The 15,941-nt window shown below is 47.6% G+C and overlaps 1 protein-coding gene across 4 annotated transcripts in view; it reads right to left on the reverse strand.

Annotated features, from left to right (window-relative positions):
• Nucleotides 1-15,941, reverse strand: part of TRAP1 (TNF receptor associated protein 1) — a 55,299-nt gene that overhangs the window by 27,534 nt on the left and 11,824 nt on the right. For all 4 annotated transcript variants that reach the window (XM_012441829.3, XM_064362390.1, XM_064362388.1 and 1 more), the window contains 3 exons: nt 6,943-7,101; nt 5,097-5,179; nt 2,012-2,152 (listed from right to left, as the gene is read on the reverse strand). In XM_012441829.3, the coding sequence (XP_012297252.1) occupies nt 2,012-2,152; nt 5,097-5,179; nt 6,943-7,101 (383 nt within the window). The remainder of the gene's footprint in view (nt 1-2,011; nt 2,153-5,096; nt 5,180-6,942; nt 7,102-15,941) is intronic.

Consider the following 15,941-nt stretch of genomic DNA (forward strand, 5'->3'; position numbering starts at 1 on the left):
GGCTGCATATTTTATTCCCTAAAAAAATCCCCTAAAAATAACAAAAAGCAGTGTAGCTGAGACATCAGTAGGAGAGACGGAATGGTATAATATCTCTGAGACTCCACAAGAACCCCTCCTTTTCTAAAACGTTATGTAAAAATAATGTATAATATTAGTTCATTAATTGTAATAAATGGGCCAAGCATGGTGGCTAATGCCTGTAATCTAACACTTGGGAGGCAGAGGCAGGAGGATCACTTGAGGCCAGGAATTCAAGCCCAGCCTGGCCAATGTGGTGAAACCCCATCTCTACTAAAAATACAAAAGTTATCTGGGCATGGTGGCATATGTTTGTAATCTCAGCTACGCAGGAGGTGAGGCACGAGAACTACTTGAACCTGGGAGGAGGAGGTTCCAGTGAGCTGAGATCACACCACTGCACTCCAGCCTGGGCGACACATCAAGACTCTGTCTCACAAAAAATAAATAAATAAAATAAATAAATAAATAAATAAATGGACCGCACTCATGTCAGATGTTGAGAATAGAAAAACTGGGTACCAAAGGATATAATGGAACTCTGAATTATCTGCTCAAATTTTCTGTAAATCTAGAACTGTTCTTTAAGAAAAAAGAAGACAGGGCCGGGCGCGGTGGCTCACGCCTGTAATCCCAGCACTTTGGAAGGCCAACGTGGATGGATCACGAGGTCAAGAGATCGACACCATCCTGGTCAACATGGTGAAACCCCGTCTCTACTAAAAAAATACAAAAAATTAGCTGGGCAGGGTGGCGCATGCCTGTAATCCCAGCTACTCAGGAGGCTGAGGCAGGAGAATTGCCTGAACCCAGGAGGCGGAGGTTGCGGTGAGCCGAGATCGTGCCATTGCACCCCAGCCTGGGTAACAAGAGCGAAACTCTGTCTCAAAAAAAAAAAGAAAGAAAGAAAGAAAAAAGAAGACAAAAGACAAAAACAAAAAACCATTCTTGCAACATAAACAGTCTTCGTACCAGGAAGTACAGCACATGAGCACAGGTCCCTCTGCTCAGGACCACGAATCATGTCCCTATGACCCCTTGTCCCAGCCCATCCATTTTCTATCATCTCCAAGGAATCTCTGTGCTGCAAACGGGAGGGATGTGCAGGGTGCCCCAGCAGCACATCCAGCTCTGGTGTCCCAGCCCTGCTCACAGGGCCCATTCTGCAGCCAGGCCAGATCAGGAAAAACAGGGAGAAAAGAAACTCACTTCCCACCCAATCTTTATGACCAAGGGCTATGACAAACAACTGGCACGTACCAAAGGGCTCAGTCTGGATTCTCTAAACCCAAGAAGGAGTACATAAAGCTGACACCTTACAAAAGCCCTTCCTTTAACAAAAACAGACGTCCCTTAAGTTCATTCATTCATGAATGCCTTCATTCATTCATCTGGCATGGCCTTGAGAGCAAGTCAGCACCCTAAAAGGAAATATTCAGATCCCACCGAGGCCTGTCTGGCCACCTCTCCACAGAGACACACACCCCTGCAATGACGCCATGACCCCGCCGCCACAGGTCCTGAGGCAGCTGTCTTGGAACACAGTGTCTCTCAGGGCCCCTCCCTGACCCTCTTTGGCCTTTCTAACTTTTCAGCCTTAAAATTTCCAAGAGGCTACAGCAGCAGCCACAAGCACTGCTTCATCTGCATTTTCGGAGCGGGGGAAACGCAGTTAAAAATATGAAAACAGTACATTAAAAATAAGATATGTTTAGATATGTTAATAACTGCATACACCAAAACCCTATGTAGCCATATGCTAAAACGTTACCAGTAGTCATCTCTGGATGATGGTAGGATTTCAAGTTTTCTTCTTACCTGCTTTCTATAATGAATAAGTGCTACTGTAACAATAAATCACAGCAAGAGTTATCCTGGTGGTACAGAAGGCCAGCATGTCCCTAGGAGCCCAGAGACATCACTAGAAGGTAGGTGCTGTCCCTGCTGCGTGGCCAGGCCTGCTCCACGCCTGGACACTGAGGGAAGGTACCTGGATGGTGATGGTGCCTTTGTCGGCATCGGTCTGCAAGTGAATCTCCATTTCTGGCAGTGCTTGGCCGTCAGACACCAGCTTGTGACGCAGTTTTTCCAAGGCATCGCTGGCATTGGAGATCAGCTCCCGTATAAACACCTATGGGAATACAAATGGGAGGCACAGATGAAGGACACTCATCCTGCAGTACCTATCTGGTCAGCTGTACTTCCAACAACTGTTAAAGGGAGGAGAAGAACTGCCACAGAACAATCTCAAAGCATAGAGTTTCTGCTTTAGTCAAAGGCAGTTCCTCTGGGCAGGTCACAAAGTGACTAAAGGTATTGACTTCTACTGATCTTTCCTTTCAGGATTTGTTTGTTTGAGATAGGGTCTCGCTCTGTCACCCAGACTGGAATGCAGTGGTGCAGTCACAGCTCACTGCAGCCTCAACCTTCTGGGCCCAAGTAATCCTCCCACCTCAGCCTCCTAAGTAGCTGGGAGAACAGGCATGCACCACCACATCCAGCTAACAGTTTTGAAATTTTCATTGACAGTGTCTCGCTATGTTGCCCAGGCTGGTCCTGATCTCCTGGGCTCAAGTAATCCTTGTGACTGGCCTCTCAAAGTGTTGGGATTACAGGCATGAGCTACCATGCCTGGTCATTTCCAGGATTTTCAATCAAACCTGAAGTTATGTGCCCATCTGTCAATTAAAACTTTAAGAAGAGCTCTCTAGCCGGGTGCAGTGGCTCACACCTGTAATCCCAGCACTCTGAGAGGCTGAGGAGGGCAGATCACTTGAGGTCAGGGGCTCAAGACCAGCCTGGCCAACATGGGGAAACCCCATCTCTATTAAAAATGAAAAAACTAGATGGACGTGGTGGCACACGCCTGTAATCGCAGCTACTCAGGAGGCTGAGGCACGAGAATTGCTTGAACCTGGGAGGCGGAGGTGGTAGGGAGCTGAGATCGCACCACTACACTCCAGCCTAGGCAACAAGAGCAAGACTCTGTCTCAAGAAAACAAACCAAAGAGCCCTATGAGAAACAATTTCTTTCCCAACTCCTGCACAGGGATGAGGGCATATCACTCCAACATCCATTTCTCCTTGATAAGGTTTGGCTGTGTCCCCATCCAAATCTCATCTTGAATTGTATTCCCATAATTCCCACATGTTGTGGGAAGGACCGGTGGGAGATAACTGAATCATAGGGGTGTTTCCCCAATACTGTTCTCATGGTAGTGAATACGTCTCATGATATCTGACGGTTTTATCTGGGGTTTCTGCTTTTGCATCTTGCTTATTCTCTCTGCCTGCTACCATCCATGTAAGACGGGACTTGTGCCTCCTTGCCTGCCACCATGATTGTGAGGCTTCCCCTGATACATGAAACTGTGAATCCAATTAAACCTCCTTCTTTCGGAAACTGCTCAGTCTCAGGTATGCCTTTATTGGCAGTGTGTGAAAACGGACTAATACACTCCTACTCCACGAAAACAGGTTCCTCGGCTTCATGTCATCTAGTGCGGACCACCAAACACCAGATCTATCACACCTGGAGAAAAACGGGGCCTAGGGACCAGCTGTCCTTTGGGAGCTGAAAAACATCCTGACATCAAACACACTTTCCATTTAAAGTCAGTGAGAGACGCCAAGTGTGAAGATTCACACCTGTGATCCCAGCACTTTGGGAGGCTGAAGCAGGGAGATCACTTGAGCCCAGGAGTTCAAGACCAGCCTGGGCAACATGGCAAAACCCTATCTCTACAAAAAAATACAAATATCAGCCAGGCACGGTGGCATGCGCCTGTAGTCCCAGCTACTTGGGAGGCTGAGGAGGAAGGATGGCTTGAACCCAGGGGCAGAGGTTGTAGTGAGCCAAGATCATACCACTGCACTCCAGCCTGGGCATCAGAGCCAGACCCTGTTCCAAAAAAATAAAAAACAAAACAAGTAAAAATAGAAAAATTAAGTCCTCAAGAGCACACAGGTGAAGAGGAAGCAGCAGCTGATCTGAGCGGAAGCTAGAGGTCACTGGGAGGCAGGATGCAGCACTCAGCAGTACAAAACCCGGGAACAGCTCCTGGAAGCCTCTCTGGACTTCGAAATTTGGTACTTTACCTTTCTTCAGGATTCTCTTTTGCCTTCCAGCAATAATCAACATGTCAATGATGGCAGCCTTCGTTTTTCTCTTTTTCCTTTTCCTGTTACCCCAAATGAGTTTTGTGGGTTTTTTTTTTTTAAATAGAGACAGAGGTCTCATCATGTTACCCAGGCTGGACTCATGCAAAATCCTCCTGCCTTGGCTTCCCTAAGTGCCGGGATTACAGGTATGAGCCACTGCACCAGGCCCCAAATGAGTTTTAATTTCCTCAGTAACTCCTCCGAGCTCCATATACACATGACTGGGGAACCTTCTTCCTCCAGCAGGCAAAGGCCGCCCAGACCTGCAGGTGGTCACAAGAGGCAAAGGGGCCTCAGAGCACATCTGCAGGTCCACAGAAACAGATTTCAGCAGAGCTGCACACTAGGATTTGGGGGACTTTTTGTTGTTGTTTTTTTTTGGCAAGAGGGTCTCACTCTGTCACACAGGTCAGTGTAGTAACGTAATCATGGCTCACTGCAGCCCCCGTCTGCCAGGCTCAAGTGATCCTCCCACCCCAGCCTCCTGGGTAGCTGCGACCACAGCTCGGTAATTTTTTTTATTCTTTGTAGAGACAGAGTCTTACTGTGTTGCCCAGGCTGGTCTCAAACTCCTGGGTTCAAGTGATCCTCCCATCTGGACCTCCCAAAGCACAGGGTTCACAGGCAAAGCCACTGTGCCAGGCCTGTATTTGGGGAACTTTTAAATTATTGTCAAAATTCAATTAATTCCCAGAGTTGATCCAGCCCAAAGAACCATCTGGATACACTTATCCACGAAACCAAAACAGATTTTGGTAAAAATCCTCTCACTGGTAGCTTAAGATGGGGACCTGTCCAAAGTTTAATGCTTTCTCACAGTTAATATATTGTCTGGCACTTCTCCAGAATAGTATAAAAACAGGTTTGTCAAAAGAAACCCTGCTAGCGTCAGGCATGGTTAGCAGGGAACGAACCTCTTTTTCTGAGTACAAGGACCGGGCAACGATGTCCAAAAGCTTCTTTGTCTCAGCCTGGAACTCGTGTTTGGAAGTAGAACCTAGTAATGAAACACAGACACAACCAATAAAGTTTAATATCTATTTTTGCGCAAGAATATGCTACGTCACATTCCAAAGAATGTTTAAGCTTATGAGTTTTAAACATTTAAGAGTGTGAACAAAAAGAAGTAAGTAGACAGAAACAAAGTCTGGCTGGGCTCACGTGAGCAATGGCTCACGTCCATAATCCCAGCACTTAGGGAAGCCAAGGCAGGAGAATCACTTGAGCCCAGGAGTTCAAGACTAGCCTGGGCAACACAGCAAGACCCCACCATCCCCACAAAAATACAAAAATCAGCTGAGCATGGCGGCACACACTTGTGGTCCCAGTGACTCAGGAGGCTGAGGTGGGAGGATCACTTGAGCCCAGGAGGTCGAGGCTACAGTGAGCCATGACTGTGCCATTGCACTCGGCCCAGGCAACAGAGAAACACCCTGTCTCAAAACAAATCAAAAACTCTCTCAGGGAAGGAGATCCCAGGGCAGGACAAATCAAGTGGCTCCCGCCTGCGCTGAAAGAACATAGATGGGACAAATCCTACCACTGCTGAGGACGGACACCTCAGGCTATGCTGAGGGACTGTTGAGCCTGGTTTCCTGATGCGCAGGGTCACGGGAACTGGGCTGCCTGTAAGAACCAGATTATATGTTCTTTCTTTTCTTTTCCTTTTCTTTTTTTGTTTTAAAGGCAGAATCTGGCTGTTTGCCCAGGCTGCAGTGCAGTCGCATGATCATACTCACGGCAGCCTCAACCTCCCAGGCTCTAGTGAGTCTCCCGCCTCAGTCTCTCAAGCAGCTGGAACCACTGGTGTTCACTACCATACCTGGCTAACTTTTTTTTTTTTTTTGAGATGGAGTCTCGCTCTGTCACCCAGGCTGGAGTGCAGTGGCACAATCTCGCCTCACTGAAACCTCCACCTCCCAGGTTCAAGTGATTCTCCTGCCTCAGCCTCCCTAGTAGCTGGGGTTACAGGCATGCACCACCAAACCTGGCTAATTTTTGTATTTTTAGTAGAGATGGGGTTTCACCATGTTGGCCAGGCTGGTCTTTAACTCCTGACCTCAGGTAATCAGCCCACCTTAGCTTCCCAAAGCGCTGGGATTACAGGCGTGAGCCACTGTGCCCAGCTAACTTTTTTATTTTTTGTAGAGAAAGGGTGTCACTATATTGCCCAGTCTGGTCTTGGCCTCAAGCAATCCTCCTGCCTTGACCTCCTTACAAGTGTAAGCCACTGTACCCGGCCTGTATTCTTCCAAAAGCGGTTTCCAAATTAATTATTTAGAAATCAAAATAACAAGAAAACCTCACTTCTCTTTTTAACTTCAAAGATTCTACTCTTGTCGGCCCACTTAAAAGCCAGAAATGGAGCCACTTCAGGACTGGCTCCAAAGACTGCTTTTTTATATTTCAGAGGGAATGAAAAGACAGCTGCAGAACTCGGTCCTGCGCAGGCTGAGCCAATGCTGAGTTTCCCTCCGCTTCCATGATTATTAGCAGATGTGCCATGAATCACCACTCAGGGGAGGTGCTGCACGGCGAACTCATGGGTGGCCACCAGAGGGGGCAAGACACACCCCGACATTGGCAGAAGTCCCTGGCTGGGACAGAAATGGAGGGCGTAGCACTCCCTACAGCCAAGACCTTCGGATTTCAGACCTGAGGTGGTAGCTCTACCAATCACTGTCTCCACCTTAAAAATGCCCCCTTATCCACAGCAGTGAACCCAGAAGCCCTCCCAGACAAAGCGCCAGTGCGGGCTACCCTGCACGCTCTCTGTGCTGCTGATGATCAAGTGCAGGGGTTCCTCCTTGTCCTCTGCCGTCTGCGTGCTGAATGGCTGTCCGGCCTGGAAGCTCCAGGTCGGGTTTCGCCTGGGGCAGAAATGGGCTGTAGTCCTCCGTGGACACAGAATTGGTTTTCCTGAAAAGACAAATACACAAAAAGAACAAGAATTAAGAAGACACAGGAATAGTATGGTGACTGGTCCCATCAAGGGTGTCTAGAGGAAGCCAGCAAGGATGCCTCTAAGTCAAGCTGTTGCTGAAAGACAAATCCACAGGACCAAACACCACAGTATCAGGGTGTGGTTTTGGCAAGGAGGCTTATACTGTCGTCAGTGTAAGATGCTGGTGCTTCTCAGAACCTCAGGAGCAAAGTGGAGGGGGTGGGCTGCTGCTTTCTTTTTCTGAGACAGGGTCTCGCTCTGTCATTCAGACTGGAGTATGGTGCTGTAATCACAGCTCACTGCACCCTCGACCTCCTGCGCTCAAGTGATGCTCCTGCCTCAGCCTTACGAGTAGCTGGGACCACAGACACAGAACACCATGCCACTAATTTTTTTAAAAAAAATTTGTGGAAATGGGGTTTCACTATGTTGTCCAGACTGGTCTCGAACTCCTGGGCTCAAATGATCCTTCTACCTTGGCCTTACAAAGAGCTGGGTGTGAGCCACTGCCTCCGGCCAGCAGGTCCTGCTGACGACACTTCCCACATTCGCCTCACAAGTGAGACCTCGCATCCATCCACCAAACTCAAACCTGGCTGGATCCTCACCAGACTTCCTTGCTCTTAACAGTCAGGGAAAAAAAAAAATCCTCCCAAGAGATCCAAATTTTTAAACGTTAATATTCTGAAACTGTCTCATCATCTAAAAGTTGTTTTCATCCAAAGCAGAATTTTTTATAGAATTAGTGTATAGGGCCAGGCGTGGTGGCTCACGCCTATAATCCCAGTACTTTGGGAGGCCAAGGCGGGTGGATCACGAGGTCAAGAGATCGAGACCATCCTGGTCAACATGGTGAAACCCCATCTCTACTAAAAATACAAAAATTAGCTGGGCATGGTGGCACAAGCTTGTAGTCCCAGGTACTCAGGAGGCTGAGGCAGGAGAATTGCTTGAACCCAGGAGGCGGAGGTTGCAGTGAGCCAAGATCACTCCATTGCACTCCAGCCTGGGTAACAAGAGCGAAACTCCGTCTCAAAAAAAAAAAAAAAAAAAAAAAAAAATTAGTGTATTTTAAAAACTGATGGCTGGGTGTGGTGGCTCACACCTGTAATCCCAGCACTTTGGGAGGCCTAGGCAGGTGGATCACCCAACTAAGGAGTTCGAGACCATCCTGGCCAACATGGTGAAAACCCGTCTCTACTAAAAATACAGAAATTAGCCAGGCATGGTGGCGTGCACCTGTAGTTCCAGCTACGTGGGAGGCTGAGACAGGAGTATCACTTGAACCCAGGAGGCGGAGACTGCAGTGAGTCGAGATCGCTCCGCTGTACTGCAGCCTGGCGACACAGCAAGATTCCATCTCAAAAAACAAAAACAAAACAAAACAAAACTGAAAAACAGGCCAGGCATGGTGGCTCAAGCCTGTAATCCCAGCACTTTGGGAGGCCGAGGCGGGCGGATCACGAGGTCCAGAGTTCAAGACCAGACTAGCCAACGTGGTGAAATCCCGTTTCTACTAAAAAATACAAAAATTAGCTGGGCTTGGTGGCTCGTGCCTGTAATCCCAGCTACTTGGGAGGCTGAGGTAGGAGAATTGCTTGAACCAGGACCGGGAGGCGGAGGTTGCAGTGAGCCGAGATGGCGCTACTGCACTCCAGTCTGGGCTACAGAGCGAGACTCCATCTCAAAAAAAACCCAAAAAAACAAAAAACTGAAAAACAGCTGATGGGTTCTGCCTTGTAACTAGGAAGACAACTTATCTTCTGTAACTTCCTGCTCACCCAGTGGGCTGAGAAAGTCCCCAGCAGAGCACAGCAAGGGAAGAAAGGCAGCGAATGTGTCCCCAACCACGCGCAGTTCACCAACACAGCCCCAGCCTTTGATGCTACAGAAACCACACAGACACTTTCACTCCAACACAGGAAAGGACTGACCCAAAACCATCACCCACTGACCCCAGGGAGCACATGACAGGCCCCTGCCTTAGTCAATAGATTGGCAATACATGGGCCGGGTGCGGTGGCTCATGCCTATAATCCCAGCGCTTTGTTGAGGGCAAGGTGGGAGGATCACAAGGTCAGGAGTTCAAGACCAGACTGGCCAACATGGTGAAACCCCATCTCTACTAAAAAATACAAAAATTAGCTGGGCATGGTGGCTCGTGCCTGTAATCCCAGCTACTTGGGAGGCTGAGGTAGGAGAACTGCTTGAACTGGGACCCAGGAGGCAAAGGATGCAGTGAGCTGAGATCGCAGCACTGCACTCCAGCCTAGGCTACAGAGTGAGACTCTATCTCAAACAAACAAACAAACAAACAAACAAACAAACAAACAAACAAACGATTTGTAATACATGATGATGCCAACAATATGTGGCCAGCCAGCCAAGCTATGTGTAAGCCTTGGACTAAATGAACTGCATCTAACTGGGAGGTTCTCCTCTTCTTCACAAAATTGCAACAAGTAGAAAGGAAGGACACAGAATATCCAGGAATCAGTTAAAGGTTTTACATTTCAACTTTCAAACTCCTAAAAGGTATAAAAACTTGCCTATTCTTAGGCTTATTCCTGGACTTACAAACAGCACAACCCGAGCCTTTTTTTTTCCTTCTTTGAGACGGAGTCATACTCTGTTGCCCAGGCTGGAGTGCAGTGGTACGATCTCAGCTCACTACAACCACCACCTCCTGTCTTCAAGCAATCCTCCTGCCTCAGCCTCCCGAGTAGCTGTGACTACAGGCAAGTGCCAACATGCCTGGCTAATTTTTGTATTTTTAGTAGACATCGGGTTTCACCGTATTGGTCAGGATGGTCTCAAACTACCGACATCAGGTGACCTGCCTGCCTCGGCATCCCAAAGTGCTGGGATTACATGTGTGAGCCACCGAGCCCAGCCAACCCTAGCCTTTCTTCATCTCTGTACAGACACCTTAAAAACATCTACTACAGGCCGGGCACGGTGGCTCACACCTATAATCCCAGCACTTTGGGAGGCCAAGGTGGGTGGATCACAAGGTCAAGAGATTGAGACCATCCCGGTCAACAAGGTGAAATCTCATCTCTAATAAAAATACAAAAATTAGCTGGGCATGATGGCGTGCGCCTGTAGTCCCAGCTACTCAGGAGGCTGAAGCAGGAGAATTGCTTAAACCCAGGAGGTGGAGGTTGCGGTGAGCCGAGATCGCACCATTACACTCCAGCCTGGGTAACCATAACGAAACTCTGTCTCAAAAAAAAAAAAAAAAAAAAAAAACTACCACAATTCAGAAAATATTTAATTTCCAAACCATGTAAATATCCAATTCTTTGGGCCTACCTAATCGCATTGTTCACTTTATTCATAGTTAAAAAAAAAAATCCTGGAGCATTTCTTCAGGAATCGGTATTTGGCATTAGAAGAGTTCATGAACAGTTCACACTAAACCAGGGTGCTGAAGTCTCTGTGCCTCTACCCTGGGAGCACAAGAGGGAAGGGTCCAAGCGCCACCCACCTACCCACAGATCATATCGTTTCTAATTATTGGTGTAAAAGAAACACGAAAAGGATAAACCAGAAGCAGATAAAACTGTATGTTTTGTTTCCTAGGGCTACTGAAACACAGCACCACAAACTGGACAGTTTCAAAAAGGTCCAGAGTTCTGGGCCAGGCACGGTGGCTCACCTGTAATCCCAGCACTTTGCGAAGCCAAGGCAGGAGGATCACTTGAGCCCAGAGGTTTGAGACCAGCCTGGGAAACAAAGTAAGACCCTGTTTCTGCAAGAAAAAAAAACAAACCACAAACACTAGCTGGGTGTAGTGGCATGTACCTGTAGTCCCAGCCACTGGAGAGGCTGAAGTGGGAGGATTGCTTGAGTGTAGGAGGTTGAGGCTGTAATGAGCCAAGATCAAACTACTGCACCTGTGCACTTCAGCCTGAGCGAGAGTGAGACCCTGTCTCAAAAAAAAAAAAGGGTCCCCGCTTCTGGGTGGGCGCAGTTCCCACTGGAGGCACCAAGCGAGAGTCCATCTTCTCCCCAGTTTCTGGCAGCGGCCGGCATCCTTGGTGTTTCATGGTTTGCAGACGCTCCAGTCTCTGCCTTTTGTCACATGACAACCTCTTCTCTATGTGAGTCCTGGCCATGTCCAAATTTCTCTCTTCTTATATGGATACCAGGAATACTGGAGTTAGGTCCTACCCCCATTCAGTGTGACCTCATCACAACCCGATACATCAGCAGTGATCCAAATAAGGTCACACTCATAGGTACCAGGGGTCAGGACTTAAACATATCTTTCTTTTTTTTTGAGACAGAGTCTAGCTCTGTTGTTCAGGCTGGAGTGCAGTGGCGCGATCTCAACTCACTGCAACCTCCACCTCCTGGGTTCAAGCAATTCCCCTGCCGAAGCCCCCCGAGTAGCTAAGATTATAGGCGTGTACCACCATGCCTGGCTGATTTTTGTATTTTTAGTAGAGATGGGGTTTCACCATGTAACTCAAGCTGGTCTTGAACTCCTGACCTCAAGTGATCTGCCCACCTTGGCCTCCCGAAGTATTGTGATTATAGGCATAAGCCACCACACCCAGCCTCTTTTTTTTTTTTGAGACAGAGTCTGACTCTGTTGCCAGGCTGGAGTGTACAGTGTCTTGATCTTGGCTCACTGCAACCTCCACCTCCTGGGTTCAAGCGATTCTCTTGTCTCAGCCTCCCAAGTAGCTGAGACTACAGGTGTGCACCACCAAGCCCAGCTAATTTTTGTATTTTTAGTAGACATGGGTCAAGATGGTCTCAATCTCTTGAAATCACGGTCAGCCCACCTCTGCCTTCCAAAGTGCTGGGATTACAGGTGTGAGCCGCCATGCTCAGCGTTTTTTTGTTTTTTTTTTCTTTTTGAGACGGAGTTTCGCTCTTGTTACCCAGGCTGGAGTGCAATGGCGCGATCTCGGCTCACCGCAACCTCCGCCTCCTGGGTTCAGGCAATTCTCCTGCCTCAGCCTCCTGAGTAGCTGGGATTACAGGCACGCGCCACCGTGCCCAGCTAATTTTTTGTATTAGTAGAGATGGGGTTTCACCATGTTGACCAGGATGGTCTCGATCTCTTGACCTCGTGATCCACCCGCCTCGGCCTCCCAAAGTGCTGGGATTACAGGCTTGAGCCACCGCGCCCGGCCTTTTTTTTTTTTTTTTTTTTAAATAAAAATAGAGACAGGGTCTTGCTTTGTTGCCTAGCCTGGTTTTGACGTCCTGGCCTCAAGTGATACTCCCACCTTGGCCTCCCAAAGCACTAGGACTACAGGTGTGAGCCATTGTGCCTGGTCTTCAAATCCCAGAGCTTGGTTACCTACACCAAGTGTGTTATTAAGCTTCCCGTGACATAAACCCAGAACAGAAATAAAGCGGGGAGGGGAGAGGGCTAGCAGGGCTGAGGGAACATGACTCTTGCACATACAGCTTTTCGTATGTTTCTTAGAACATGCTCATGTTTCTCATACCCAGAAAACAAACCATTAATTAGCTGGACATGGTGGGGTACTTGCAGCATCAGCTACTCGAGAGGCTGAGGTGGGAGGATCGCCTGAATCCAGGAGGCAGAGGTTGCAGTGAGCCGAGATCGCACCACTGTACTCCAGCCTGGGCGACAGAGTGAGACTCTGTCAAAAAAATAAATAAATAAAAATAAACCATGAAAACAAAACGGGGTGCACAGGAACAAAATGAAACACAAACAGCAAATATGCATAGCTGTGATGATGACACCACCACCCTGAAAGAACTAACCTAAGAGACTTCAGAAGATGGCGCCTTGGCTCTTACTGTAAAATTAACCTCGGAGGACAGTGCGCCATCACTGGGCTCGGGCAGGAGACGTACCCAGCGTGCGGTCAGCAGGTCTCAGCCTGATGTATGCATGTATCAGGATCAAGCAGACAGGCTCACTGCCGCTACCAAGTTGGGGTCCTCATGGTTGAAGGAATGCCACTAACACGGAAGGGGGCAGGGCTAAACCCTACAGTGCTGCATTGGAAACGCAGGCATCAGTACAGACTCAGAACTTTTCCCATGAGTACAGACTCTGGATGCAGAAATCAATACCGGAGCATGTACACACATGCATTTTCCCAGCTCTATCCACTGATGTGTGGCAGTGCCCAGCCACAATGACCCCCCACATAGGCTATGGAGAGCAAAGTCCAAAAGCTGCTCCAGTTTCAGCACTCTAAAGTCCCATGTCCCAAAGAAAGCCTTTGTCCTGGCAAACTAGGACAGCTGGTCACCCTACTGGCGGCCAGATTTTGGTTTACGAATATCTCTCTCCAAAAACAGAAACAAGAGAACCCTGTGGAACACACAAGAAGAGCCTGGGACACACTGCGGTGTGCAGAAGGACGGGGTGTGTCAGGAGGACACACAGCCCAGCCAGAAGGGCTCCTAGTGGCAGGATCTAGGACAATCTGAGTGGTGAAATAACGACAGTAACGGATTGTAAACTGTGACCCAGCAAATCAAGCAAACATGAGTGTACACTTAAACAGAGAAGGGGCAGCTCTTCATCACAGCAGAATTCCAATGGATAAACACAAGGAATGGCGGAAAACAGAAAGCATACCATCAGGAAACACCACAGTAATAACTGTGGCAGGTATAAATTACTACTACTCTTTTGAGACAGGGTCTCACTCTGTTGCCCAGGCTGAATCATAACAGCACAATCACAGCTCACTGCAGACTTGACCTTCCTGGGCTCAGGTGATCCTCCCACCTCAGCCTCCTGAGTAGCTGGGACTACAGGCATATAATATCATGCCTAATTTTTTTTCTGAAATGGAGTCTTGCTCTGTTGCCCAGCGTGGAGTGCAGTGGTGCAACCTCAGCTCACTGCAACCTCTGCCTCCTGGTTTCAAGCAATTCTCCTGCCTCAACCTCCCAAGTAACTGGGATTACAGACGCACGATACAACTACTGGCTAATTTTTATATTTTTAGTAGAGACAAGGTTTCACCATGTTGGGCAGGCTGGTCTTGAACTTCTAACATGAAGGGATCTGCCTGCCTTGGCCTCCCAAAGTGCATCGGTCATGCCTGGCTAATTACTAAAAATGTTTTGTAGAGATGGAGTCTTGTTATGTTGCCCAGACTAGTCTTGAACTCCTGAGCTCAAGCAATCTGCCCATCTCGGGCTTCTAAGGTGCTGAGACTACAGATGTGAACCACTGCACCCAACCCAAGATTATGTTCTGTTTTTTGTTTTTGTTTTTTGAGACAGGGTCTTACTCTGTTGCCCAGGCTTAAGTGCAGTAAAGTGATCCTGACTAACTGCAGCCTCGACCTCCCGGGTTCGAGTGATCCTCCCACCTCAGCCTTCCAAGTAGCTGAGACTATAGGCTCATGTGCTTTCTGTAAAAACAGGGATTCACAATGTTGCCCAAGCTGGTAAACTCCTCAGCCCAAGTGATCCCCCGACCTCTGCCCCCTCAAGTGCTGGGATTAGAGCATGAGCCACCACACCCACCCTAAGGTTATGTATTTTAAGTTGTGGTAGATACTACCAAGTCACACTCCAAAGAGACTATCAGTTTACATTTCCACAGCAATATACTAAAGTGTGTATCATGCCACACTCCTACCAAGTCAGTGCTGAGATGAAACTCTTGGACCTTGGCCTACTGGGTAGATAAAATTTTCACTGTAGTTTCTACTTACACTTCTATTATGAGCAAAACTGAGTACTTTCTCATATTTTAAAATATTTCCTAATTTCCTTTTGTTAATGGACTGTTTCCTTTTTTGTTAATGGACTGTTGTTATCCTCTGATGATTTTTCTACTACATATTAAATCTTATTGATTTGTAAGAGCTTTTTATATATTAAGGAAATTGGTCTTTTGTTTATAAAAGCCCTTCTCATTCCAAGATTAAACATGATTTCCCCATGTTTCATTTTCTAGTCTTTTTGGTTTTTCCCCATTTAATACACAGAATATTTTTGAAAAGATTTAATATAATGTTCATGATGGAGGAGTATATATAAGTCCTCATAGCTGGGAAAAAGAAAAAATAAGGAACCTATATTTCCAACCAGAACTTCAAGACTTTGTATAATTCCAAGATTACGGTAATTGACAGCATTGTTAAAAGAAGATTTGATTTCATGTTACTCAAACTAGAAAGTTCTACAACTTTTAACAACTAGGTCAGGTGCAGTGTCTCATGCCTGTAATCCCAGCACTTAGGGAGGCCAAGGCAGGAGGGTTGCTTCAGCTCAGAAGTTTGAGACCACCCTGGGCAACACAGCGAAACCTCTACAAAAAACAGTCAGATGTGGTGGTGTGTGCCTGTAGTCCCAGCTACTCGGGAGGATCCCTTGAGCCTGCAGGGCAGAGGTTGCAGTGAGCCAAGATCACACCACTGCGCTTCAGCCTGGGAAATGAAGCCAGAGCCTGTCTCAAAAAAAAAGTAAAAATTAAAAAAAAATAAATAAACCACTAGAGGAATAAATCTGCCTGAACCAGATACCAAACACACTATCTGCACAGTTTCCGTCTTCACATTTCTCCTACACCCTAGAGGAAAAACCACAAACCTCAATGTCAGGCTACAAGGTCCTAAACTGTCTGGTGGTTTGGGGTCACACAAAATGGGAAGCACTGAAAGTTTGAATGTGACACTACACATCCCTCCCTTTCCACCCCCACATACCTACCACTACTGCCAGTGCCCATGAATGTGACACCACACACTCCTCCCATTCCACCCCCACATCCACACTCACCACTGCCAGTGCCCATGCTGCTTCTCCACTCTGCAACCACAGCCCTCCTTCCCATCTGAGTTGCTTC

Source organism: Aotus nancymaae, unplaced genomic scaffold (assembly GCF_030222135.1).
Source record: "Aotus nancymaae isolate 86718 unplaced genomic scaffold, 86718_ANA_hifiasm-v0.15.2.pri h1tg000049l, whole genome shotgun sequence".
Classification (NCBI taxonomy): Eukaryota; Metazoa; Chordata; class Mammalia; order Primates; family Aotidae; genus Aotus; species Aotus nancymaae.